The 25,887-nt window shown below is 59.3% G+C and overlaps 1 protein-coding gene and 1 long non-coding RNA gene across 2 annotated transcripts in view; one reads left to right on the top strand and one right to left on the bottom strand.

Moving 5' to 3' along the window:
* LOC120368640 overlaps positions 1-21,192 on the bottom strand; it is a 46,435-nt gene extending 25,243 nt beyond the window's left edge. Inside the window, exons 1-2 of the long non-coding RNA XR_005582704.1 lie at positions 21,038-21,192; positions 19,680-19,756 (exon numbers count right to left, since the gene is read on the bottom strand). This is a non-coding gene — a long non-coding RNA (uncharacterized LOC120368640). The remainder of the gene's footprint in view (positions 1-19,679; positions 19,757-21,037) is intronic.
* A 214-nt stretch (positions 21,193-21,406) lies between these two features.
* NKX2-3 (NK2 homeobox 3) lies at positions 21,407-25,452 on the top strand. Its single transcript, XM_039481295.1, has 2 exons — positions 21,407-21,935; positions 24,297-25,452. The coding sequence occupies exons 1-2, from the start codon at positions 21,593-21,595 to the stop codon at positions 24,926-24,928; spliced, it is 975 nt and encodes a 324-aa protein (XP_039337229.1). The 5' UTR covers positions 21,407-21,592; the 3' UTR covers positions 24,929-25,452.
* The last annotated feature ends 435 nt before the right edge of the window (positions 25,453-25,887 follow it).

Here is a 25,887-nt window from a genome sequence, read left to right as displayed (position 1 = left end):
AAAACTTCAAGTGAGTCCATGTGGCAGTGCTGCTCTGCTGTCCCAGCCAATCCTGCAACCCCAGAGGATGAAAAGAAATAGCGTTGTGACTAAAGAGACATTCTTCAAAGTCACTGATTTGCCACATACTGTATGTTCTCACACAAAGCTGGAGAACACCAGAGAGAGATGGATTCCACGGCTTATGGTTAGCAAAAGGAAAAGATATCTGCTTGTCCCCTGTCTCAGAGAGGTGATGAACTGGTTCCCTTACAGAAAGCTTGGTACTCATTTCCGCAGAGAGAGAGGAGGAAGGTCCCAGTGCTGTCTGGAGAGACCTTCTAGGCCTCCTTGGGCTGAGTGGTTAAGGATCTGACTTTGGGGCTTGAACAAGGTGTTGACTGTCTTCTGTCTGCAGTGCTAACATTTGCTGTGACTCTTTAGCTTTATGGTTCAGTCAGGCTCCCATTGGCTTCAACAGGAGCAGGCCAAGGCCTTAATCTGTGGCCCGACTCTCTGTTGTGAGTGACTCACATCTCATTCCTGCTGTTTCACTCATCACACTGTGGCCTCCTGCCCAGGAAACACCCAGTTTTTCCCTTTGTCTGATCAGAAAAGATGCTGCATTAGCCCAACAATTCTCAGAGATTGACGTGAAAATGCAAACGGTCCCGAAATGTCACTCAGCCAAAGGAGAGAGCTCCCAGAGCTGTAATCACAGACAAGTGAAGTCATGTTCAACTCCTAGCACAGGGTGCGAGCGGCTCCTCTCACTGGCTACAGCAGTGTGTCAAAGGAACGGCCCCTTACATACTAATGAATGAGGAGGGGGTGCAGTGACTAAAAACTCAAAAACAGCCCAAGACACTGCAATTTTAAAAATCCGCCTGCCACTAGACAAAACAAAGAGAAGAAATTGAATGAGGAAGTGAAGCAAGCCCTCTAAAATAACCCTGTATCGAAGGCAGGTAAGGGAACACGTAGGCAATCTAACCACATGCGCACCAACCAGCACTGCGTGATAAGGGAATTAGCTGCACCACACTGATGGTTCATTTAGAAATAGCTTGACCAACTTGGGAGGCACTGACAGACCGGAGATGAGCAAATATAGCAGCCATGTTAGTCTGTATCTTCAGAAACTGACAGAAGAGCTGTCACTGTCCAGCGGAGCTAACTCCTGTCCCTAGTAAGACAATGGAGCAAATATTCGCTGGGGGGGAAATGACAAATCTACCTCATTGAAAAAATTGTAATAAGCAGTGGTTTTTTAAATAATAGTTTGGATCATTGCTAGACTACGTTAGTGTATGATCTTAGCAGTGTCCTCTTCCCACTCCTTCCCCTGATCTCTTACTGTTGGTTACATTCAATTGTGGGGTCTTCTCTTAAACTCTTGTGGGCCAGAGATTGTGTCTTTTTGTATACGTCTGTAGAACACCTAGCATAAAGAGTTGTTGAACCCTGACTGAGTCCTCTATGTGCCACCAGAATATAAATTAATCTTAGCCATGAGCAATTGGCAACCCTGGCAGCTGTAAAGAATATGTCTGACCAGGCAAACTTTTTAAAATTTGGATTTTAGAAGATCATTCATTGCTGTCTCCTGGCACCTGAGCTGAAAAGTTAATTCCGCCTGATGTGCTAAAGAACACAGTGATGTGGACTGAAAGCTGGGTAAAAGACCCTAAACTGAGACCAATAGTACGTGCCATTTAGAGATGGCCAAATACCAGAAATAAAAAATTATTCAGTAACTAGTATTCAGTCAACTATCAAGCTGGTCTAACGCAGAGAAAGAAATCATTGAATAATATTCAGCTTGTTCAGGTATCGGTGTTAAGTACAATCTCCATTCATGAGCTCCCAAAATGAGATTTCACTGAAAAAATTCAAAATAAAAATAAAAATAAAAATATTTTCAACACAAAATTTTGAAACAAAAGTTTTAAATTCATTTCAAATCAAAATATTTGTTTTGTTTCAGTTTCAAAACCAAAAAGCTTTTCAAAATTTAAAAATGTTGGATTTTTGTTTTTTCCCCTTTCTGTTCCAGAATACAACAGAGTGAACAATCTCCATGGTTTAGTTTGGGTTGGGTTTTTTTATGTTTTGTTTTGTTTTATTAACTGTCACTTTTCTAAACTTCTCCAACTTTTGAAAAGTTATGAAGCAGCAAAAGAAAAGTGAAAAAGAAAATCCAAACCTCAGACATCATTCATTCTGCTGCATTCAGTACAAAAATGGAGAAAGGGAGAAAAAAATGGAAAAAAACAAAAATTCAGAATTTCAAAATGTCAGTAGTTTTTCAGTTTTAAAAAATGTAATCAAAATCAAACAAAAATTGAAATTAAAATTGAAATAACATTTTATGGGAACTGAAACAAAATTAAAAATAAGATTTAATTGTAAAATTTCCCTTTGGAAAATTGAAAAATGTAAAGAAAAAATTTCAAATTAAAATTTCAAATATTTTGTGGTGGAAACATTGAGCAGCTCAGATTATTAAGGCTGCCCAAGACCCGGGGACAGCAGACTAGAGGTGAGTTAGCAATGGGACATGCCTGCGAAGAAAGGCCACTGCCAGTGGGCTGTACGTACTGTGAGGTGTTCGGACACCATGGTGTTATGCACAGTATAAAAAGACAGACAAGCTAACGTGGAGCAGGCAGGTCATAGTCACTCTGTTGGCCAAATCCTTTCAATGGGGGTTTTGCCACCAGCTTCAATGGGCCCAGGCACAGGGCCATCCCTGGGCTGCTGACAAATTAGAGGGAGTGCCAAGAAGAGCCTGGAGGATCCAAGTTATAGAAGAGCTAAATCTGCCTAGTTTGGCTAAGTAGCACCCGTGGTGGGACATGGTCACAGTCTGCATATAGCTGAAGGGCTTTACCAGCCACGAGGGAGAGCAGTGCTTTGGGATGGGTCAAGGGGGGTTAACTAGGAGCTAAATGGGATAAAATTATAAAGGGAAAATTAGGCTGAGCATGAGGAAAACCTTCCCCACGGCAGGATGTGCCTGGCTTCATCTCAAGGGAAGAGGGGGAAACCTGCTCCTTGAGACATTTAAAACTAGACTGGGAAATACACAGCCCTGGCTCCTGGCAGATGGAGTGGGTGAGCTCATAGGTCTTCTTCATCTCTGATTTCCTGTGTGAATTCCTGAGTGTGAGCCCTGGATTCACGCCAGCTACTATCCCAATGGGCATGGTATTGAAATCCCCGCCTGTTCCGAGGTGGGAAGAGCCAGTCTGGATTGGGTGAAATGTGGAACCAGCCTTGGGGCTAGTCGCCTCGGAAGAAGCCTGGGTCTTTGTGTATGTGACTGGCCCCTGGCACGGGGGTGGGGGGCGGGGTTGTGGGAACGAGGTTAGCGCTGTGTTAATCCATGAGCGCCGCATGGTGAGAGCAGGACTGGGGAACTTCTTGCCACTTGTGTCTTTGAGCTGGGCTTGGTTTCTCCCCGCTCCCGTTTGGGACCATTGTAGGGTGGAGCGGGGCCTCCCTTGCACCAGGCAGAAGGTAGAAGAGGATGAGAAGGAGACTTTCCCTTCCCAGTAAATTCATCTTCTTGTTTCCGTGGCAGCTGAACTCCTTTGTCCTGGACACAACACCTCTGAGAGCCAAGCTGTGTGTGCAGTGGGACAGGGCGCGGGGCCGGCTCCTAACGGGGGACTGTCACTTACAGCAGTTAAACAATAGTCAGCATCTGTTATTTATTTTCTAAATAAATCAGCAGGTCCTGTGCTGAAGGGCTGGAAAGTGGTGGTTTAGATTAGACCTTCCCCAGCCCCGGCTGGGCCTTGAGCTGCTGTCAGGGCTACAGAGAAACAGCAGCAAACTCTCACGCAAATGGCCTATAAAAAAGGCCCTGTCAAAGGCACCTTGACCTGGAGGGTCTCTCTGGTGCTGGGCTCCCCAGCAGCCCTCCCCTCCCATGGCTGCGCTCTCCTTGCATGATGTATTTCCCCTGCCTTTTTTAGAGCTGCATTATGTTAGCTCCAGGAAACAGCCTCTTCCTTCTTGTAAACACAGCCCTGGGTTACTGACCAGCGGCCCTGCCACTCCGCAGCCACTCGCTGTCCATCCATCACACCTCGCTGTCACCCTGGCAACATAGCTCTTGGACCGGTCCGGCTCCAGAGCTGGGAGAGGAGGGTGGGGGTGGGGGGTCACAGACACAGTGCACGATTCCAGCCTGCTGAGTAATTCCCTGGAAGCCCTGAGACTGCACAATGAGAAATCCTTTCCGATGGCTTCGCTAAGGGCACCCGAAGGTCAGCGCAAGGACATGGCTTGTACTTTCCAGCCTGTCAGCAGGGCGTGTGCAATATGCGTACGTGTGCGAGCCATGGTTGCTTGGCTGTACACAGAGGTGCTGCTTGTGTGCGGGGGGTGAGCAGGGAGGGAGGGTTGGAGAAGTGTGTCTGGGCCCAACCTGCCTGAGGAAGGGGGCCAGGTGCCTGCTAGACATTGCTCCCAGGTCTCCCAGCACCCCCTGCTCTGGTTTGTGTAGGTGCAGAGCCTGGTCACGCAGGGACCTGCAGCGTCTCCCGGGCAGCCAGGGCAGGTGTTGGCAACCCCAGTGGGATGTGGCCAGCCAGGTGAGCAATGAAAGGGGGAGGGCTATGAGGACACAGCCGCTGCCTTTGCCTGGTTCTGGTGAATCCAGAATGGACAGGTCGGGAAGCAGATAAGGCCCTAGCAGGAGAGAGGTCTGTACTTATAGGACTCCTTCTCCAGTGTCCAAACCATGCCCTGGTGCCTCTGACCCATATGCACAGGGCTGGGTCAGCACGGTGAGCAGCCCATGTTAGCAGCTTGGGGGGGGAGCTTTGCCTTTGGCCCAATTGTTTTTTAGGCTTATTGGTGAATTACAAGCGTACATCCCTCCCGGCGTTTTCACAACAGACTGACTATGTCTGTCTCCTGGGCTGCTCCCCTGGTGGGGGATTATTTATTATCTGCGTTACCATGGACCAGGGCCCCTGCTCTCCTGGGTAACTGCTCACGCAGAGCCTCCTGTGTGTAGCAGGTACTAACCAGCCCTCAGACACACGGGAGTAACCAGAGATTAGGCAGTAACAGCCAGTGGGACAGGTTCTCCTGTCTCGTTCTAGCTGTTCAGGGACCCACGGGACATGAGTCCTGTGTCCCAGTTCAGTCCCTATTCCACAAGTGTCCACACCACGCAACCTCCCTCTACGACTGTGGCGTTGGCGGCTGCCTCAGCAGAATGGCCACACCCAGAACAGCTCTAGAAGAGGCTCCTCCAGATCAAAGGGAAGCACATTGGCAGGACAATAGTGGGAGCCCAGCAGCGCCCCAACCCCCCCCCCCCCCCCGTGCCATTCAGTCCCCTGCAGTGAGCTCTGTTCCTTCACTCCAACCCTTTCCTTCCATTTGAGCCGCTAACCACTTCCTGTTCCGAGCCTTCCTCAATACCCGATTGCTCTTCCTTTACGTTAAACCATTGCTTCAAGGGAGATGTCATTTAAAAGCACGTCTGTCTAACCAATGGGAAGCCTGTGCTATGCAAACAATACAGATCCTTGCTTGAAATTCATCCTTTACCTGTTCCTAGGATAAAGTTGGGAGTAAAGAAACAGCAGTGTCTTCCCTTAGCAGCACAGAGCCCCAGCCTCACAGAAGCATGTTCTGCTGTTAATCTAGAAACATCCCTGGGGTTAGCGGTGGAGTGAATCTCAGGCTGAATTTGGTCCAGCCCTTTGAAATTTGGCAAAATGAGGTCTCCAGCCCTGGGAGGACTCTCAAGTGAGGGAGCCCCAACATCTGACACATTTAAAACCAGGCTAGACAGGACCATGTCAGGGATAATTCTATAGTGACCCTGGGTAAGGGACTACAGGAACTAAGGGCTCATTTCAAGCTTCTCTGAATCTACTAATAACAAACTGGATCATAGTTATATCACAAACCGTTGTTAAAAGGTTCTGATTCACCATACATACTCGGGCCCAGCCATCGGGAGGGTTAGCGCTCCCCTCCTCCCCCAAGGTAGGGGTGCATTACTAAATAAAGGAAACACTAAGTCTGGAACAGAAGCTCATTTAACTCACTTTATTAAAAGTGGATACATTTGGTTATGGTACAAAACTGCTCACTGCAGAAATATTCAACAATTAGTGTTTTATTATTGTGTAACTCTAGACACCTGCCTCCAAAAACTAAAAAATAAAAGTTGTCTACGCCCCTGATATGTTAACAATTTTGCTGCCTGGAAATCACAACAGGAGTTTGCCCGAAGAACTTTCAGGGTAAATCTTTACAGAAATGTTCAAATTTCCCACCCCTGGCTGTGTAAGTGACTCTGAATCTAATCTAGCTATTTACAGCTCAGTCATCAGCCTGGGAGGTGTGAGATGAGGAGAGAGAGAACAGCAAAACACAACAGGGAAAACAAAAGCCACAAGGCTGTTTATTAAAAATGCACATGAAAAGCCCACGTTTAATAGCCATGGGCCATGTTCACCAGCTGCATGAGCTGACCATAGGACCAGGTTTTCCCTAAATTCCCCTAAACATGTTTCAGTCCCCACCCACTCACCTACGGACCCATTTCAAATCACACCAATTGAACAGAGTGCTGTAGTGTCAAAGCACTGCGCTCTCAGGGATGTTTGGGAAACAAGTATACACACTTCCAGCAAAATGCCCTTCAGATGTATCTGTTTGCCCTGCAGTGCCACCTCCTTCCTTGTAAACCTTTGCATCTAAGCAGGCAAACAGAAAGGTCTAGTTTCCCCAGGCCCACAGAACCACACATGGTGTCTGGCACATGGTTTGAGCCAGACTGGGGAAATATGTTGTGGGAGCTCCCTGTGGAGATATCGGCAGCATGTCATTGTAGCAGAATATGGAGATACACAACAATCTCCAGCTGCAAATGCCACCCAGAGTCCATGAGACCAAACACCAGGAAGGGACCCTCAGCAGGTTGAGGCAGATATGGGGCTTTAAAAGAATTCCAACATCAAATTCCTGGACAGGAAAGTCACGCTCTCTTTCCTGGGGCAGGCAGGTAGCTGGAGTTCTAGCTTTGTGCTGAGCAATGCCTGTCTGCTCTCAGAGGTGGGATAAAAAAGGGGGAAAGAGAAGAGGCATTTCCAAAACACACTGGGGATTTCAAAGAGGCTCTGTGATCTCTGAGTCGTGGAGGTCAAAACTGTACCTGGCGTGGGGACAGAGGCATTGTGGATTGTTGCTGAAGGACTGTTTTAGCCAGCACAGGTAATGCAGCTCCTACACTGGCGTTGTGCTGGCAAAGGTATGTCAGCGAGTTTGGTGCTTTAGCTGGCAGGGGCGGCTCTAGGCATTTTGCCACCCCAAGCACGGCAGGCAGGCTGCCTTCGGCGGTTTGCCTGTGGAGGGTCCTCCAAAGCTGCAGGACCAGCGGACCCTCCGCAGGCAAGCCGCCGAAGGCAGCCTGACTGCCGCCCTCGCGGCGCCAGCAGAGCGCCCCCCGCGGCTTGCCGCCCCAAGCACGCGCTTGGCATGCTGGGGCCTGGAGCCGCCCTTTAGCTGGGTAACAGAAAGGCTGGGGTTTGCCCGTTTGCACCAATTTTGCATGCGTCCAACCCAAACCCGTGGGAATAAAAAGCAATTTCTGTCAACAAGACTTTGTAGCGTACAGCACACCTGAGTGTGGCACAGATTAAATGCCTAAACCCAGACTGGGCCACATACATATTATGGGGCTGCACCATAGTCAAGGTTGCAACATGGTTTCTCCTTAAAGCTGAATTTTGCATTCTCTTTAAAATCCACACCCATAATTAAATTGGCTTGAAAAGTGGTCTGGTTGTTCAGGAGCCTGGGATAAAGATTTGGTGCAAATGTATCAAATCCCAAGTGCCACGGAGCCACAGAATCTGTGTGATGCCCTAGGTTTTAAACTGTCCCTTGGAGGAACCTTTTCAGTGAGCCTGATCCCGAAAGTGTCCCACTAGTCGTTAAGGGTGGACTCCAGCGATCCTGCTGCACCTGATGAGCTCTGCCCAGCCAGTCCAACAGAGAGAGACTCTTGGTCAGAGACTTTTACACCCGTCCGGGACCAACGCATCTCAGCGAGTAGCTGCAGTGACACCAGGCAGCCTTTTCAAAACAGAGCGGGAATTATTAGTCAACTGGACACAGCCCTGGGAAGTCCTTAGGTTAGCGCAGAACAGCGAAGGTTAAGACATTACCCGTCCGGCCAAGCCAGGGCTCCACCGCGCCAAGCTGCTATTGAATCACCCTCTTTGCCAAGCCCAGGTGAGAGCTGCTTAGTCACTCCCAAAGCCAGCTGTTACCCTCTTCTGTAACCTCTAGCTTCCTCGTTTTCCCACAGAGCCTTGCTGAGCTCATACGCACCACGTGCCTGAGTTTCCCATTGTTTTCTCAGTCAGTCCTTTAACAACCCAGACATTCTGCCCCACACAGTGAGGTGACCCAACACCTCCTCCCCTGCTCTGCCCCAAGAGCAAGTTTAACCCTTCTGCAACCACTGGGTAGCAATGCAAAGTATAGAGGGAAACTGAGGCATACCTACGATTCATAAAAATAATACAGAAGATTGCCACTTTGCCACACCAGGTTAAGCAATGCAACGTATAACCTCACCCACATGGCAACAAATGAACTTGGCAGTCTCCAGGATCTTGATTAAGCAACAGGAGAAGTGATGACCCTGAACTGCCAAGCAGCTCCCCTAAGCAAATGGATTTTATCTGCTTTGTTTCCAAGATGGGGCCTGGGCCAGCACCCAGCATGTATATGCTCTGCACAGCCGCTGTCACATCACACACATGCATGTGTGAGAGCAGGTATCCTGGGGAGCATTTCTAAGACTCAACCCTCTCAAGAGAATAAGGGTGTGAAAAGTGACCAAACAACTCAAGGAGACTGTCCCTGGGACAACCCTCCCTCAGATGAATCCACCTCCAAGACACAGAGAGCAGCAGGCCTTGAACAAGACAGAAACCCTAATTGCAGTTGCTCTCCCAGCACCATAGACTCATCAGAAAGATGAACCCAAACGAGCAGACAGGGAGGTCTTGGGAAAGGAAGCACTAAGCCACATGGACAGCAAGAATTCATTCAGTGATGTATACACACGGCAAACTCTGACAGAGTTAAACCTCAGTGTTTATTAAGCAATAAAAGGCTCACCAGACCTGTTAAATTTTAATTGGCTTAATTTTAATTGCTCTGTTCTTTACAAGAGATACAAATCCAGGGCCCGATCCTGCCACTGTCACATGAGCAGTCCCTATGGGATTAAGTGGGATGTGAGTGGGGTGTAGGTCTATGGGTTTAGATGGTGCACAGGCCTCATGCTGCTCAGGGACGAATTGCAGCCATAGTTCTTAACCTCTGAACCAGGGGTTGGCAACCTTTCAGAAGTGCTGGGCCGAGTCTTCATTTATTCACTCTAATTTAAGGTTTTGCGTGCCAGTGATACATTTTAACGTTTTTAGAAAGTTTCTTTCTATAAGTCTATAATATAGAACTAAACTATTGTTGTATGTAAAGTAAATAAGGTTTTTAAAATGTTTAAGAAGCTTCATTTAAAATTCAATTAAAATGCAGAGCCCCCCGGACTGGTGGCCAGGACCCGGGCAGTGTGAGTGCCATCGAAAAGCAGCTTGCGTGCTGCCTTCGGCCCCCGGGCCATAGGTTGCCAACCCCTGCTCTGAACAGACACCCGTGTACAGCATTGTCTTTTCAAACATGAACAAAGGATTTAAGTGAATGGCTGCAGGTTTCCACCCTGCATGTGTGTTTGTATCTGGCGGTGTCTGCCAGCGGGGGCCCAGCTGCAGCGTTCCTATCTAATGAGCAGTAAAATGTGATTGATTGGAGATTTTCCTTCAGAGGAGGAATAGTTTTACTCTCCTTTAATAGTCCATAATTCCAGGGCTGTATTGTGCAGTGGGGGAACTTTGGATGGACGTTGTGCATGAAAGATGCCCTATAAAAACAGCAGCATCAGTCGTTGGCACAGGCATTTCCTATCCTGCATTGGCTCAGACACAGTGACCTTTGCCTACTCCTGTGATTTGGCTCCCAGTTCAGCTTGATGTGTCAGGTCTGCCTGAGTTTCAGAGGTCCCAGCCTGCACTGGAATATAGTTGTATTTTATCTTGTATGTACTTTTCCCTTTGGAGTTTAGATCTACCAAACTTCCCTGACTATAAATGATCCATCACTCCACAGTTCTGGCATAAACTGCTCTTGCTTCATGAAATGCTGAGTGCTGACTTCAGTGGAGGCTCACAGGTGACCAGCGCCCCTTCAGATCAGATCCAGAGATCTCACCCTCAACAAAATATATTTTCTGGTTCATTTTGGGGTGTATTCTCAAACCATTAGTCACTGAAAATGTCTCCAAACAAAAAATAAATTAGCCAATCTGAGAAGGGAGGAAAACTCACTCCAGAGACAAACAGGAATGTTTTCCTGCTATTCATGCTCAATCAAATAGAAAAAAAAAACATTAATAGTAAGTTTTCCCAGGAAATACAAAAAATGTGATTTCTTGGGGCAAATCCAGGCCCCTCCTCCCTGGCCTGAGCAGTTCCCATGGCGGTAGAACCAGTGTGGTTACTTGGCACACATGGGGGCTGGAGGCAGGGATCACGCAGAGTAACTCCTGCCTTGGTGCAGAGACTGGCATGGCTCAGCCCAGGGGGTAGCTGGGAGCAAGGCATCAGCGTCAGGGGAGGGGTGGAGCCAGGACATCTACTACTAGGCCAATCTTCCCATCTTTCCCTCCGCCCAGAGGCCTCCTTCAGGCTACAGCAGTGTCCATGGAGCAGCTCCACAACTGCTCTGTGACTTGGGCAAGGATTCCTTGTCTCCCTCCCTCTACCCCACCGGGCTCCTGGGACCAGGTGCTGGGGCAGAGGATCTGCCCCTGAATGGCTAGTGGGGATCATCGACTCTTTAGATGCACATTTTTGTTCTCAAACACTAGAGTTTAGTTTAAAACATTTTTTTGTGAACAAAAAAATTCAGAAAAACATTGAAATTAAAATTTCCTGAAAGAAAATCCAAAAATTTGTAAAGTGTTTGAAATTTGTTGTTTCAAATCCATGAGAGAATCCCAACTTTTTTTCAGTTTTTCAGTCTCCCCCTGCTCCCCACATCCCATCCCAGAAAGGGGAAGGGATCAAAATATTAGAGAGAGTGGAAAAAAATCACTTTTCTCCTCTTTTTACTTTTTCTAATTGGAAAAGTGTGAAAACAATAAAATGTGAGTTGTCTCCTGTGTTTCCCTCCCAAACACACACACGTTAGCAGTGGAAAAAAGGGAAAATGTCAAAATAAAAGTAAAAGAATTTCCCCTTGCTTTCCTCTCCCCCCCCCCCCCGGCCCCCTTCCACCTTTTTCCCCCACTGGAAAAGTGTAAAGTTTGTGTTTAAATTGTCTCACTTTTTTATGTAAAAGGGGTGGGAGGGGATTAAAAAAAGAGTGAAAAGGGGAAAAATAATTCCTGAAAGTGAAAAAAAAAACATTATTTCAAAATATTTAATTTCAACTTTTCCATGGAAAAATGGGCCAGGCAGGAGTGAATGGTTTCAAACGAAACACAAATGCGCATGTTCTTTCAGGAAAGTTGGTGGGAAAAGTAACTCCACGGTGAGTATCTGTAGCGACGGATCTGCTCTTCCCCAGCCCGAAAGCTCTCTAGGATTTGGACCGAGCGTTTGTCACTGGCTGAGGACAATGATGGAGCCGGTTGTCCCTGCACTGGAGGTGTTGCGCTGTGATTTTCTAACAAGGCTGAATATCGATGGCTTGACTGCAGAGAGGTTTCTAACCCCCAGGTTCTTCGCTGCTTACAGGACGTGTTCTGCTCGGGCAAGCACATCTAGGAGGATTTCTGCGCTCAGCCACTGATGAGCGGGGCTAGGATCTGTTGTGAAGCCAGCCGGGATTCCCCGGTGAGACCGTGCGATTTGCGAGGTGTGGGTCTGTTGCTGCTCGATGTGTTGTGCACTGCACCGTTTAACACGCGCGTTGAACTAACCCACTAGCAAGAGGGGCTCTCTCCTGCCCGTGACAGCCTCGGACCAAGGCGAGCGGGGACAGCCCGTGGTGTCAATGGCTCCTTTGCGCTCTCTATCCGTTACGGGTTTCCCACGTGGCTACCGCGGCTTCGAGGGCAGCGTTCAGACCTACCCCGAGCTCAGGTTCCGTCTCTGCACTTCCCCACCCAGATGGGTGCTGTGGAGAGGTCTGGCAGTTCTGACCTAATGCCTGCAGTGTGCTGATGTCACCTCTTCCTACTGCAACCCCTCGCCTGCAGAAATGGAATCTCTACGGCCCTGTAAACTTTGCTTCGGTGTCCGCTTCCCCCAGCTAGAAATACTGCTTCAGGGTGCTGCAGGGGTGGGCTATGTTCGTTCTCACTGGAGCTCCCGTGCCCTCCTCCTCCCACCCCTGGCACCAGCACGCCAAGGCGCGGAGAAGGAGCCACTCCCTGGCTCTGGGCGGGGGCTTTAAGGACTGCAGCTCCATGGCACCCAGCTGTCAGAACTGGGGCGTGGGGACGGGTCGTTCCCCAGGCCTGGCAGGCTCGCCGGGGTAACAGCCCCTCCTGATGCCTTTAAAGGCTGGGCCCTTACAACGGCCTCTCTCCTGCCACCTGGCTGGCAAAGCCTGAGCCTTGGGTGACAGCCCGACAGGGCCAGAGAAGCCTTGGTGCCCGGGAGGTTCGTGTCAGCCCCTGTGCCAGAGGGGCGGGAACTGGGGGGCTGCTGCACCCCCGACTTGAAGTGGTTTCCATCATATCCAGCGGTTCCAGTCTGGTTCAATGGCTCTCAGCCCCCCCTACACGCTGCTCCAGGCCCATGCTGTGCACCCGCTGCTGGTCACGGTCAGTTCTGCGCAGGCAAGAGCCCAGGAGCCGCGCCCGGGACCCACTCTGCGAGGTCCCACCTCAGCAGCTGTTTCTCTCTCCGGCTCCCGCCGCCTTCCTCCGAAACCTCAGCCCGGCCCCTGCGGGCAAGGACGGGGGCATGGAAGGGTCTGGGGGAGGCGAGAGTCCTTCACACACGAGGGCGGGGGGACATCAGCGCCTGGGCCGCGGCTGCACACCTGGGACAGGCCCGTGGGGCGATCGCCTGCTCACGCTGCTCCCTGGGGCTCCTGTGAGCAGCACACCCAGGGCCCAGAGCCAACCGCTCTCGGGAGCACATGGGGGGCCGGAGTCCCGGGGCTGAGAGCTCTCCAGCAGCCCCGCCGCCACCTGCTCTGCCCCGGGCGGCTACCAGACCGCGCCCCACCCCCGGGCTCTCCTGGGGCGGGGACGCCCCGCGCCGCGGGCTCAGCACAGGGACCAGGGCGAGGGGCAGCGCCAGGTCCGGAGCGCACAGGGACCTGAGCAGCGCGGCCACTCGCGTCCCAGCAATGAGGCAATGTGGGGGGCGCGGGCAGACAGGGTCGGCGGCTGAGCCCGCCTCGGACCGGCCGGGGACCCGGGCCCCGCGCTGGGCTCGCTCGGGGCAGCCCCAGGAGGCCCAGGACGCGGCTAGAAATTATGGGAGCTGCTTCCGCTGGGGCCGGCAAAGATCGTTAGGGGCGCTGAGCCCGCAAGGAGCCAGGCCGGTCCAGCCGCAGCCAGGGGCTGGTTCCGCTCCCAGCGAGCGCCCGCCTGGGCCGAGCGCGCGTAAGGTACGATCCCCGCGGCTCCACGCCGCAGCCAATTAAATATGCAAATGAGCTGGAGCCGGCGGTACCGCTGTCATTGGCTGAGCCGTCGGGCACTAACCCTGCGGCTGTTGCGTCCGTGTCTGGCTGGGGCACGTGCCAACGAAGCGCTGGGGCGGGATGCCCGGAGCCCGGATTCCCCGGGCGGCGCCGAGCGCTGTGGGGAAGGAAAGGGGGCGGGATGGAGCCCCTCGCTGCCCGGGTCAGAGCAGGGGGCAGGGAGAGGGATCGATCCCTGGGCGGCCTCGGGGCACGCGGCGAAGGGGCAGAGCGGGAGCTGGGTTCCCCGCCGGGGAGGGCCCCATCGGGGTGGGGTGCCAAGGTCCCGGCTGTAGCCACCCCCTTCTCACCCATGGAGGCAGCTGCGTGCCGGGGTCTCGGAGCTCGCCGGGGAAGGGGAAGCGCCGTTTGGGGGCGTCCCGGGGATCCCGGTCCCTGCGGTTCCCACATAAATCAGCGGGCCAGAGCCCGTGGGAAGGGCCCATTTGTCATCGGGCCGCGGCTGACAGAGAACGAGAAACAGACTGGCCCTGAGATAAACGCTGGAGCGGGAGCGTTTACACAAGGGCAGGCTCTGTGTAAATAGAGCTGGCGCGGGGGTAGCGCCGGGGAAACGGGCCTGGCGGGTACCCGCAGCAGCCCCCTGCCGGGCGTCACCCTGCGGGGACCCTGTGGGTCCCGGTCAGCGCACAGCGCCGTCCGGGATGGCGACACACACCCTGGGATGGGCGCAGAAGGCAGGAGAGCTGCTGTCCCACGCACCCTGCCGCGGTCTCCGCCCCGAGGGGTCAGGCGGGCCCATCCCAGACACGTCTCGGCACGGGGCTGTAACCAACAGGAGGGGAGCGCTGGGGCCAGGCCGGGGCGCAAAGGCGGGCTCCCGGCAGCTCTCCCGCCCGTCCGCCTCCCTCCCACACGTTAGTCCCAGCCGCGGGGTTCTGCTCCCGGCCCCGAGGCTCAGTGCGGCCCGCGCGGGTCGGGGAGCTGCTCTCGGCGCCCCGGCGCACACACCCCGGTTTGGCAGCGGGGCTCACCCTGCCCGCTGCAGACAAGCGCCGGGCGGGCCCTTGAGCGCGCTAGCGGCAATGCCAGGGCGCGGGGCGGTGCTCCCGGGCGGGCTACGCGCAGTGTCCGTGGCAGGCGCCCCCCAGGGGGTCACTCGCACGGGGGCCGCCGGCGGCTGATGCGGGAGCCCAGCCGAGACCTGGCTGGAGGCAGGTCAGCCGCGGCCGAAGAGACACCGCCCCGGCCCTCAGCCCGGTGTTGCTCCGCCTAGAGCCCCCCTGGATTTCCTCCTGCCACCCGGGGCCCCGCAGCCGGGGGGCGGCGGTCGGGATTACGGGACAACAAGGCGGCTCCGGTGCGTCCCGCCGGGACAGGCGAAGATCAAAGGCCCCGGGCCCGAGCTGGAGCCAGCGCGGGATTAAAGTGTTTGTTTGTTTACAGCCATTAGCGCGGGGCCGCCCGGCAGCCCTCAGCCACTAATGGAGCAATTAGCAGCGCCGCCTGGGAGAGCCCATCTCCCCGGCAGCAGGTCCTGCAGCGAGCGGGGGGGCGCCGGCCTGCGAACCCGGCACCCTGAGCCCCGGGCTCCAGCAGGAAGGGAAACGTTTTCCTCTCGGCGCCAGCGCCTCCCCCGGGGTCTCCAGCGCCTCCGCCGCTGGGAGGGCCCCCGCGGGCTGTTGGCTGGCTCTTGGCTCCGGGCGCAGCATCCGCAGAGCGAGGCCCATCCATTACAATAATCCCCTGTCTAAACAGAGCGGAGAAGCGGCTGGGACAACAAGGTCGCGCTGTAAACAGAGCGCAGCGGGCGCCGCTAATGATATAAATAAAATAACCATTAATAGCGCCCCTGGCCCAGCGGGCGGGGAGAGCCCCGGGCCCAAAGCGTAAGAAACCCACGTTCTGGTCCTCGCAGCCAGGGACACGCCCAACACCGGGACCCCCAACTTCCCTTATTGCCCCCCCTCACCTGCACCCTCCCCCCACAGAGCTCCCTACAGCCCCTCAGCCAGAGCCCCCCGCCCACGCGCTGGATTCTCCATCGCTCCCAGGCGCAGCGCAGGGGCACCTGGCGCCGCGGGGTGTTTATCCAGGAATTGTGCCCGGGAAGCGAGCCCAGCCACAGGGGCGCTGCGCTCACACGCGCGCCCACCAGCCTGCCCCACCGGGTTTCCAATCTAGGCGAGGCAGAGGCTGGAGAGAAACACACACGGGGGGGGGGGTCCCCAGGTGAGTGGCAGAGCCCGGAACAAACTCAGCAGCGCCTGCGCCCGGCCGGCCCCAGCTGCCCCTGGGAGGGCTCGTTCCACGGGTCCCGGGCCAGGCAAGGCTGACACACCCCGGCAGGCCCCGCGGAGCTTCCCGCGGCTCCAGAGCGCCGGCGCGGCCCCGCTCCCAGGCCTTCTCGCTCCCCCCGCGGGCCCTGTACGCGCTCCAAGGACCCTGACACCTGCGCTGTCTCCGGGCCCAGCCCAAGGGACAGCCCGGCTCGGCCTCGGGTCTGTCCCCGCAGCACGGTACCCGGCGGCTCCCCGCAGCTCCCGCGGGCTTTGGGCTGGCCCCTGCGCCGTGGGCTCACACCCCTTTCGGGCAAGGCCTGCGAGCAGCCTAAGGGAGCGGGCGCAGGATCCGGCCCTGCCTGGGATTCGGGGCCCGCGCCGCCCTCCCGCCGCGCTCTCTTTCCCTTATTTGGGAGTTTCGGGGAATCGGGCCGGGCGGGATTTCCAATAAGGCCACTCCCGGGAAAGGAAGAGCAGCAGCGGAGGGGTTCCCCGGAGCCCGCCGGGACCGGGTGCCCGCGCGTCCAAAGCCCCTTTCCCCAGGGGCCGGGTACAAAGGGAAGCCCCGGCTCCAGCCCTGCCCGGCCTTCCCGTCGCTGCGCTCGGGCCCGGATAAATCGCAGTTTTTATCCCACTTTTCACCCCGACGGAGAAACGTCACCGCTGAGCCGGCGGAGCGAACTCCTGTCCGGGCCGAGCCCGACCCGCCCAGCGCCGCCGCTCAGGGGGGACGGCTCCGGGGTGGAAGGAACTAGAATCCCCGCCCCGGGCTCAGCCGCCTCTGCGTCGCCAGCCAGGGCCGGGCACAAGTCCTGGGGGAGGCGGGTGGGACCCGGCCTTGGCGGAGCGGAGCCCCCTGCGATGACTCCAGGGCGGGAGCAAGCGGGCTCCGAGGAGCCGCTGCTGCTGCTGCTGGATGGAGTTGAATGAACCGGCTCCCCGGGACCTCTAGGCAGGACGGTTCCGCGCCCGCGGGAGGGCTCAACCTGCCAGCTTAGTAACTCGCTTGCTCGGATCCATCGGTCCTTTCAGCCCCGTGTACAGCGCACCCAGGGGCTCGCTACAGTCCGCCCTCTGCACACCCGGACGCTCCAGCGGATCCGTCTCCTCCCCCGCCCCCGGCCCTTTGTGCAGCTCGCCCCATCGCTGCAGTCTCGGGCAGTTTTTAGGTTAACCTACAGAGGAGTCCCTCCCTCGCCGGGCCAGTCACTCCCTGCCCTGGGCCCAGCCGCTGCGATTTAGGGTTCATAAGAAAAGCGGCCCTCAACACCGGAGGTCGCTGGGATCCATCCAGCCGGGCCCGCACCCGCTGAACCGGCTCGGAGCGGATCCCTCCACTCCCTGCACTGCTCTGCACCCGGCCGAATCAGACCGTGCCGGCGCTACCGGGGAAACAGCCCGCGGGCCGCCCGCCCTAGCAGGGCCTGGGCCCTGCTCCACGCGGCTGCAGCGGAGCCTGCCGCACCGGGTGCGGGGCGGACGCCACGGGGGAGCGAAGGGGGCTGGGGCGCTGCCCGCAGGAGGCGGGTGAAGCGCCGGGACAGGTGCCCCCCGCCCGGGGCCTCCCCAGCGGTGTCCAGGGGCTGCGAAGCCTGCCCCAGGCCGGGCCGTAACAGCGTTAATACAGAGTCCGCCTGGCCCCGGCAGAGCAGCGCAGGGCTGGGACGGGGAGCTGGGGGCGGATTTAAGCTAAAACCTGATAAAAACCAGGAAGGTTAAAGTGAGCAGCAGCTGGGAGAGTCACTGGGCGGCCGGGCCTGGCCCGGGAGAGCCCCATACACAGAGACGGGCGCGGGGGCTGCGCTCGGTGAGATCCGGACGGCCTGGGAACAGGCCTGGCGCCGAGGAGGGTGACTTTAACCCCCCTGTTCTCCCGAGGTCAAACCCGCTCCCCTTCGGAGAGGCGACATGGGAGAGGCGCGGGCCTCCGCTGCCCGCTATCCCCATTGCGCCAGGCTCGGGGAGAGGGAGCGGGGACTCCGTGGGACTCCTACCCAGGGCCGGGCCCAGGGATTCAGGCCTTTTACGAGGAGTAGGCCCCAGTCTCCAGCGGGCGTGGGGGGAGCTGAGGGCCTAGGAGGCCGAACAGCTCCTGGGTTCCAGGCCAAGACCCGCCCGGGGCGGGCCCCGCGGCGCCCAGCTCCCTGCAGACCCCGGGAGCAGAGAGGCCGGGTCCGCTCCCCAGGCGGCCCGAGCACCCCTAGGTGCCATTGATCGAGGATACAGGGGAGACGAGCTGGTATGGGCGACAGGCCGCGGGCAGGGCTCGCTACCGGCCCCCGAAGGCAGAGTCCCAGCGCGCAGCTCAGCCACGGGGAAGGAAAGCGCCGCCGGCCTTTGCCAGGCTCCCCTTGCCGAGGCCTGTGGAGATTCCTCGCCCCGCTGAGGGTGGGGGATTGAGCCGCCCCCAAGGACAAACCGGCCCGGGGTCATTGCGGTGAAGGACTCCCGGCCCCCGCAACGCGTGACCCCGCCTTGGGGAGCTGCGCGGAAAGTCCAGGAGCTTCGGGGGAACACGCGTGGGAGCGCGGGGCACGTGGGAGGCCACAGGGGGGTCCTGCACATCTCTCACACCAAGAGGGCTTGACACAGGCACCCGCTCCACCCTGCCAGCGGCTCCTGCCGTGCTCCAGCGGCAACCCCACCTGCCCCCTTGCCCCGCAGCCACAGGACCCCGCAGGGGTCAGGGCGCTCCGGCCTTTCCAGGCCGCCTGTTACCAGCGGAGCAGGGGGCGGCTCCCTTCCCCTAGGGCCTGCTCCGATCAGCACGGCCCTGCGGGAACACCCGGAGCCTCAACGGCCCATGCCGGATTCCCGGCGAAATCCTGGCCCCATAAAAGTCACTGGGGGCAGCAGGGCCGGGATTTCACCCCTAGGAGCCGCATCCTCCCAAGCTGCGCAGCGCTCAGCAGCCAGCCCCGAGCCAATGTTAACAGGCAGCGGGGCCCGATCCGGGTGGCGGCGGCCAAGGCAGAGGGAGCGGCTCCCAGGGCGGAATCGGGCCGCTGAGCTCCCTCGGCAGCGAACCCAATGGGAATACGCGGGTCTCTCCCGCTGAGCCGGGAGCAGTCACTGTTCCCCGGCAGCGCGCTGCGGAGGAGTTGGCGGGAGCCAGCCGATAAGTATCGATCGAATTTATTTAAAATATGCGATTGATCAGTATCGTCTGCCAGTCGGGCGGTGTGTAATAATGACCAGCCCCTCCCGGCCTCTTACCGCGGCGAAATGTCTCTCGCGGAAATTGTTATCGATCGGTTCTTGTGTCCAACTGTTTTCAGCGGAAATTATAAATTATAGTCAGTTCTTGTATCGAAATCTTTTCGAGCTAGATTAGCGATAATTATTTGCGATAATCCCCGTGTCCGATTCGCACGGGCTAAAACGGCGGCGCCCCAGGAATTAAAATCGGTTTAACTTTTACGTGTAAATAAACCGCAGAACTGCCCCGGCTGCGGCGAGGTTCTTTGCCCACAAACACCGAGCGGGGCCGGAGGCCGCGGCGCGGGAACCACAGGGGAAGAATCGGAAAATAAACAAACACCCGGTGGCGAGAGAAAACTGGATCCGAACCCTGCGGAACCAGCCGCCGGGGCGGGCAAGCGCCGTTCGCCTCCCCGAGTGCCTGGGGTGAGGCGCGGAAGGCAGAGCGCCCGGGGGGCTGGGAAGCCCCCAGAGCCGCCCCCGAGTGTGCGGGGTACTCACGCGACCCGCGGTCCGTGCCCAGGTCCGCCGGCGCCGCGGGATCCGCTTTCGGTGTCCCCGTTTCGATTCGCACGGGCCTGCGGAGCAACACAATTGTTCGTTACAACGAAATATCCCCGCGGTGATTGTCCCCGCTCCGCTTTTCCCGGTTGTTCTGCTGGAAGCGGCTGCCCGGCCCCGCACACACCGAAACCTCCCGGCGACAGGGTCCCGGGCCCGCCGCCTCCCAGCCGGGCCGCCAGGAAGAGACCGTTTTCTTCTTCAAAATCTGTCCACGCCGGTGGAGGGACTGGACAGCTGGGCTCCTGGTTCCCCGGCTTCGGGCCTTTCTTCCCCGGCTGCCTCCGAAGGGCGCCAGGATCGGACCCGTGGCCGGGCTGCGGAGCGCGGGTTATCGGCCGCCCGCCGCGATCATTCACAGGAGGGTTTGCTGCGGGCGGGGAGATCATTATTTTCCACAGCCGGGCTGTGCCCCTTCGCCTCGATCTCCCCTGGGCGCCTCTGGCTTCCCCGGAGTGAGTAAGGAAAACAAAGGAACGACACGGCTCTGGCCCGGGCCGTCCCGGGCTTTCCCTGCACAGTTCGGTTCCTCTGGGGTTTTCCTCGCTGCTCTGGCTCTGACTCCCAGGCCGAGCAGCAGAGATCGGTGCTGGGTCTGGCCCCTGCCCTGCTCTGGGTTGCGGCCTTAACAGTCGTATGGACTCTCTGGGCCGATCCTGATCTCACGGCAGCGCCGACGGCGGGGTTAGGCCAGATCCTCCGCCGATGTAAACCAGCAGAGCTCCATACAAGTCAGTGGAGCCCGGCCGGTTCACAGCAGCTAAAGGCGCAGGCCCGGGGAGTTTGCCACTAACTTCAGGGGCGCCCGGATCTCGCCCTTTATTTTTAAAAACTCTCCTTTGGCCGTTTCGCAGCTTCAGTCTCCTGGAGGCGATTGGGGGCTCCCAGGTGGGAATCTCGGCGGGGATCCCGCAGCCCCTGCAGGCCCTCGCCTGCCTGGGAACCCGCTGCGGCCCCAGAGAGCAGCGCCGGGCGCGTTGACCGGGCAGGGGGCAGGGTGGCGGCCTTCTCCGGAGGCCGGCCCAGGGGAGAACCCTTCGGGCAGGGAGAAGGGGTGCGGAGCAGGACAGAAATCGGCACAGGCCCGGGGCCGTACCCGCCGCCGCCCGTAGGCGCTGCGCAGTGATACTTCTGGCTACTTTCCAATGGGACCCTGGGCCGGGAGAGTGCAGGGGGTTGATCTCTCACAGCGATTCCCTTGGGGAGACCTGTGCGGAGACCCCCACGCACCGTCCCGCACTCCCCGGGCCTCTGGGCGCTCCCGGGCCCGGCGCACGCTGTGTGATGTGCCTACCTACCTACATGTACTTAGATTGACATGAGCAGTGGCAGCACCGGCTTTGTCCAGGGCACCCCTGGGATCCGCACAGCTGGGGCTCCCTGACCCCCACACACCGTCCCGCAGCCTCTGCCCAGGCAGGTGGGTGCCAGGCCCGGTCTGGCGCGCTCCTGGGAGCAGCCTCCCCCGAGCCTCCCCTTAAGACATTGCTATTTCTGGTAGGGCAGCCGGATCTCGGGCCGGGGCTCAGGGGGCCGGCTCAGCCGCCCCCACCCTCCAATGGGGAGGCTGCCCATAGGGCCCCGGCCCCTCCTCGCCGTGACGTGCTGGCCCGGGCAGAGGAGGCTCGCGAGCCCTTGGCTGGTCCCCGCAGAGGCTGTAACAAAACGCAGACCCCCAGTGCCGGGCTAATGGAGGCAACTTAGCCAGGAGCGCGCGGCCCCTGGTTGATCAGCGCGCGGCGCTGCCTGCTCCCCCGCCCCGGGCGCTGCGCCCCCCCAGCACCCCGGAGCCCGCCGGGCCCTGCAGGGCGCTGCACCGCCCCCAGGGTTTATTGGCTGTTCGCGCTGCCCCGATGATGTTACCGAGCCCCGTCACCTCCACCCCCTTCTCTGTCAAAGACATCCTCAGCCTGGAGCAGCAGGAGCCGCGCTATGGGGGCCCGCTGCAGCAGCACCTGGAGCAGCACTTCCACTCGGCAGCCTGCCTGCTGGCGGCCGCGGACGGCTCCCGCTTCTCCGACGGGGAGGAGGAGGAGGAGGAGGAGAAGCTGTCCTACCTGAGCGCCATGGCCGCGGCGGAGAGCCAAGGGGACGTGGGGCTCTCCCCGGAAAACTACGTGCACGCGGTGCTGCGAGGCTCGTGTGAGCCCAATGGCCCGGGAGAGGAGCTGGAGCCTGCGGGGGATCGGGACCCCAGTGAGTACGGGGGCAGCGGCCGCGCCGTTAACAATGCGGAGCGACCCAGGCGCGGAGCAGGGCAAGGGACCCCTGCAACTTCCCCCCACCCATCATCACCCCACAGCGGGACTAACGGGACTTTGTGTCCTGCGCAGCACCGTGTCCCCATCCGCCCCATAGCGCTCCGCCACCGCATCCCCCGGTCCCCATCCGCCCCATAGCGGTCCGCCACCGCTGCCCCCCAACCGCCCCTTAGCGCTCCGCCACCACTGCCCCCATCCGCCCCATAGCGCTCCGCCACCGCTGCCCCCCAACTGCCCCATAGCGCTCCGCCACCGCAGCCCCGGGTCCGCATCCGCCCCATAGCGCTCCGCCACCGCATCCCCCGGTCCCCATCCGCCCCATAGCTCTCCGCCACCGCTGCCCCCCATCCGCCCCATAGCGCTCCGCCACCACTGCCCCCCATCCGCCCCATAGCGCTCCGCCACCGCTGCCGCCCCCAGCAGGAGCGAAGTCGGAGTCCGCCCTGCGGGTCTTTTCCCGAGTTTCTCCCGCATGCCCGCAGAAGGCAGGTCCGTGGGGCGGGGGTCACCGCGGTGCCCGGGTGCTGAGAGGAGATCAGCGGGGCGGGCGGGCTCTGTCCGAATGACTCTGGCGCTGGTAGCTGGCTGCGCCGCGCGCTGTCAGGAACAATAACTCGCGGGGCGAGCCCCGGCCGCCCCCCGCGGGCAGAGGCGGCCCCGGGACTGTCACTCGCCGCTCGCTGAAGTGGCGCCCGAATCCGACCCGCCGCCCCGTTCTCGGGGGCCGGGAGCGAACGGGTGGCTGGACGCCGACCGGGCCGGCTCCTGCTCCGGCAGGCTGCTCCGGGGGCGGGGGGGCAGAACCGGGCCCGGCGGAGAGGCGGGAGGGCCGAGGCCTCCGGCGAGGAAGGGGAAGGGGACAGGCCAATGGATCTGGCGGCTCCCACTGCTCCCGGGTGCGTGAGAGGGAGCGGGAGGCCCCCGGAGAAGAACAGAGGCGTGCGGGGATGTCAGCCTAGCTCGGGCCTGAGCCGGGCATGCGGGGGATCAGTTCGGGGCGCTCAGCCTGGAGCGCAGAGACTCCCCCAAACTGCCCCGCTGCCGAGGGGCTTGGACCCGCCAGGGAGCTGCGTTCCCGCCCAGCAGCGAGGAGCCAAAACCCCTGAGCAGAGCCGGGCCCTGTAACCCGCTCCGTTCCCTGCACACACACGGGGCTGGAACTGGGGGGGGGGAGCTGCTGCACCCCAGCTTGAAGTGGTTTCCATCCTATACCGTTTACAGTCTGGTTCAATGGCTCTCAGCCCCCCACTCCTCTGCAAATTGTCCCACCGCCCCTGCTCGCACAAGCTGGGATCCTGCAGAGGCATGAAATGTGACAGCCCCTGCAGCACGGGGAGCACAGCGCCCTGAAATACTGCACAGCTCTGGTCACACACACAGCTTGGGGGTGCATCACACACACACAGCCACTCAGGGCCTACAGCAACACCTGATCTCACACAACCACGGAAAGTACACCACCACCTGACATACAGCCACCCAGAGCCTACAGCAACACCGCGATCTCACACACAGCCACAAACACAACCACCCTGTGCATACATCAACACCGCAATCACACACACACACACAGCCACTCAGGGCCTACAGCAACACCTGATCACACACAACCAGGGAAAGTACACCGCCACCTGATCTCACACACATAGCTACGCAGGGCCTACAGCAACACCGAGATCTCTCTCTCTCTCTCTCTCACACACACACACACACACAGAGCCGCCCTGTGCATACAACAACACCGCGATCTCTCTCTCTCTCTCACACACACACACACACACAGAGCCGCCCTGTGCATACAACAACACCGCAATCTCTCTCTCTCTCTCTCACACACACACACACAGCTTGGGGGTGCATCACACACATACACAGCCACCCAGGGCCTACAGGAACCCCTGATCTCACACATAACCACGGGAGAGTACAACAACCCCTGATCTCACACACACAGCCACCCTGTGCTTACAGCAACACCGCGATCACACAGGCAGGCACTGAAACACACACCAGACGATCACACTCCCGGGACATCCCGCATAAACCCACTCACAGCTCCCCTCACACTGGCAGGGCACAGCCCAGTCCTCGGGGACAGCTGCCCCTCCCGGGCCGGGGGCTGGGGCAGGGCGCTGCCGGGCCGGGCCGGGCCGGGCCTGCAGCGGGACTGTTCTAAGGCCGGGTGCCCAGCGGCGGGAGCAGGCGCCTGGCGTGACCTCGGGCTGGAGCTGCCCTGTGGCCAGGCCCCGCTCCCCCGGCCAGGCCCGGCCCTAACGCTGCCTCTCCTCCCGTGCAGAGCGCTGCGCCCTGAAGCAGCCGCCGGGCGCCGCCGAGAAGCCGGAGGAGGCGGAGAGGCCGAAGCCGCGGAGCCGCAGGAAGCCGCGCGTCCTCTTCTCGCAGGCGCAGGTCTTCGAGCTGGAGCGGCGCTTCAAGCAGCAGCGCTACCTGTCGGCGCCGGAGCGCGAGCACCTGGCCAGCAGCCTCAAGCTCACCTCCACGCAGGTGAAGATCTGGTTCCAGAACCGGCGCTACAAGTGCAAGCGGCAGCGGCAGGACAAGTCGCTGGAGCTGGGCCCCGCGCCGCCGCCGCCGCCGCGCCGGGTGGCCGTGCCGGTGCTGGTGCGGGACGGGAAACCCTGCCTGGGGGGCTCGCCGGGCTACGGCTCGCCCTACAACGCGCCCTACTCCTACAACGGCTTCCCGCCCTACGGCTACGGCAGCTCCACCCCCTACAACGCCAGCTACGGCTGCAGCTACCCCGCGGGCGGCGCGGGCGGACAGCCCGGCTGCAGCCCGGGCGCGGGCGCGGGACCCTTCGTGAACATGGGCGGCCTGGCCGGGTTCGGCGGCGCGGCCCAGCCCCTGCACCAGGGCGCCGCGGGGCCCTCCTGCAGCCAGGGCGCCCTGCAGGGAATCCGGGCCTGGTAGCCGCGGGGGCGGCGGACACTCTGGGCCAGGAAGGAGCCTGGCGGCCGCGGGGAAGGACAGGGAACCGCGCCGCCCCGGCTGGTGCCCGAAGGCTGCTCGCTAGAGGCAGACTGGAGCCCAGCGCGGCCCTCCGCGCCGCTTCGTCCAGGGCGGGAGCTGCAAGCACCGGCCGGCGCCATGCGCCCAGCCGCTGCGCTCGGCGGAGCCTCCTGTCCCGGCTCCAAAGTGCCCCGGGCGGGGGAGGGGCGGCGCGGCAGCTGTTGGGGCCGCAGGACAGAAGCAGGCTCGCCCCAAAGCCTCTCCGGTCCCCCGCGGCGGCCGGGGTGGGGAGCGCGTCCCCCGGCTCTGGGTGGCTCGTTGCAGGGCTGGGCATGGAGCTGGAAGCCCCGCACAGTCCAAGCAGCTTCGCTTGTAAAAAGCCAAAGTGTCGGGGCCTGGGGAGGCAGCCGCGCGGGGAGCCGGGCCCTGTATCTACTCTGTATCCGCTGTACGTGCCAGCCCGCGCAGGAGCGACGGGGTTAATAAACCAGGTGCAATAGCCCCAGCGCCTCATTGTTACCTCGGTCCCGCGAGGCTCGGGCCGGGACCGGAGCTGACAGGGGCCCGCGGGGTGTGGACAGAGCCGGGGGTTCCGTTCGCCCCAGCCCATGGGATGTTCTACGTGAGGGGTGAAGTCAATGGAGATTTGCCATTGGCCCCAGCCAGTTCTCCAAGGGGGTCTCCCCTGGCTCGGCGCTGCCAGGTGCCTGCGCTCCGTTGCCCTGCGCCCAGCGCACTGAGCGCCGGACGAGCTGGGGAGCGCCTGCCCCTTCACCGCGGGTGCGGAGAGGCGAGTCCCTTGTACAAAACCCGCCAGCCCCAGCCCCGGAGCCAGCGGCCGGGCTGCTCGGGGCAGTGGCCCTGGTGGCGGCCAGTTGTGGGAAGCCGATCCCCGGGCTGATGCAGGGGGACGCAGCGCC

Source organism: Mauremys reevesii, linkage group 7 (assembly GCF_016161935.1).
Source record: "Mauremys reevesii isolate NIE-2019 linkage group 7, ASM1616193v1, whole genome shotgun sequence".
Taxonomy (NCBI): Eukaryota; Metazoa; Chordata; order Testudines; family Geoemydidae; genus Mauremys; species Mauremys reevesii.
This window is presented reverse-complemented; position numbering and strand designations above follow the sequence as displayed.

Coding starts and splice junctions, on each gene's coding strand:
- NKX2-3 (XM_039481295.1), top strand. CDS start 21,593: ATGATGTTACCGAGCCCCGTCACCTCCACCCCCTTCTCTGTCAAAGAC. Junction 21,936..24,296: donor TGCGGGGGATCGGGACCCCA/GTGAGTACGGGG, acceptor CCTCCCGTGCAG/AGCGCTGCGCCCTGAAGCAG.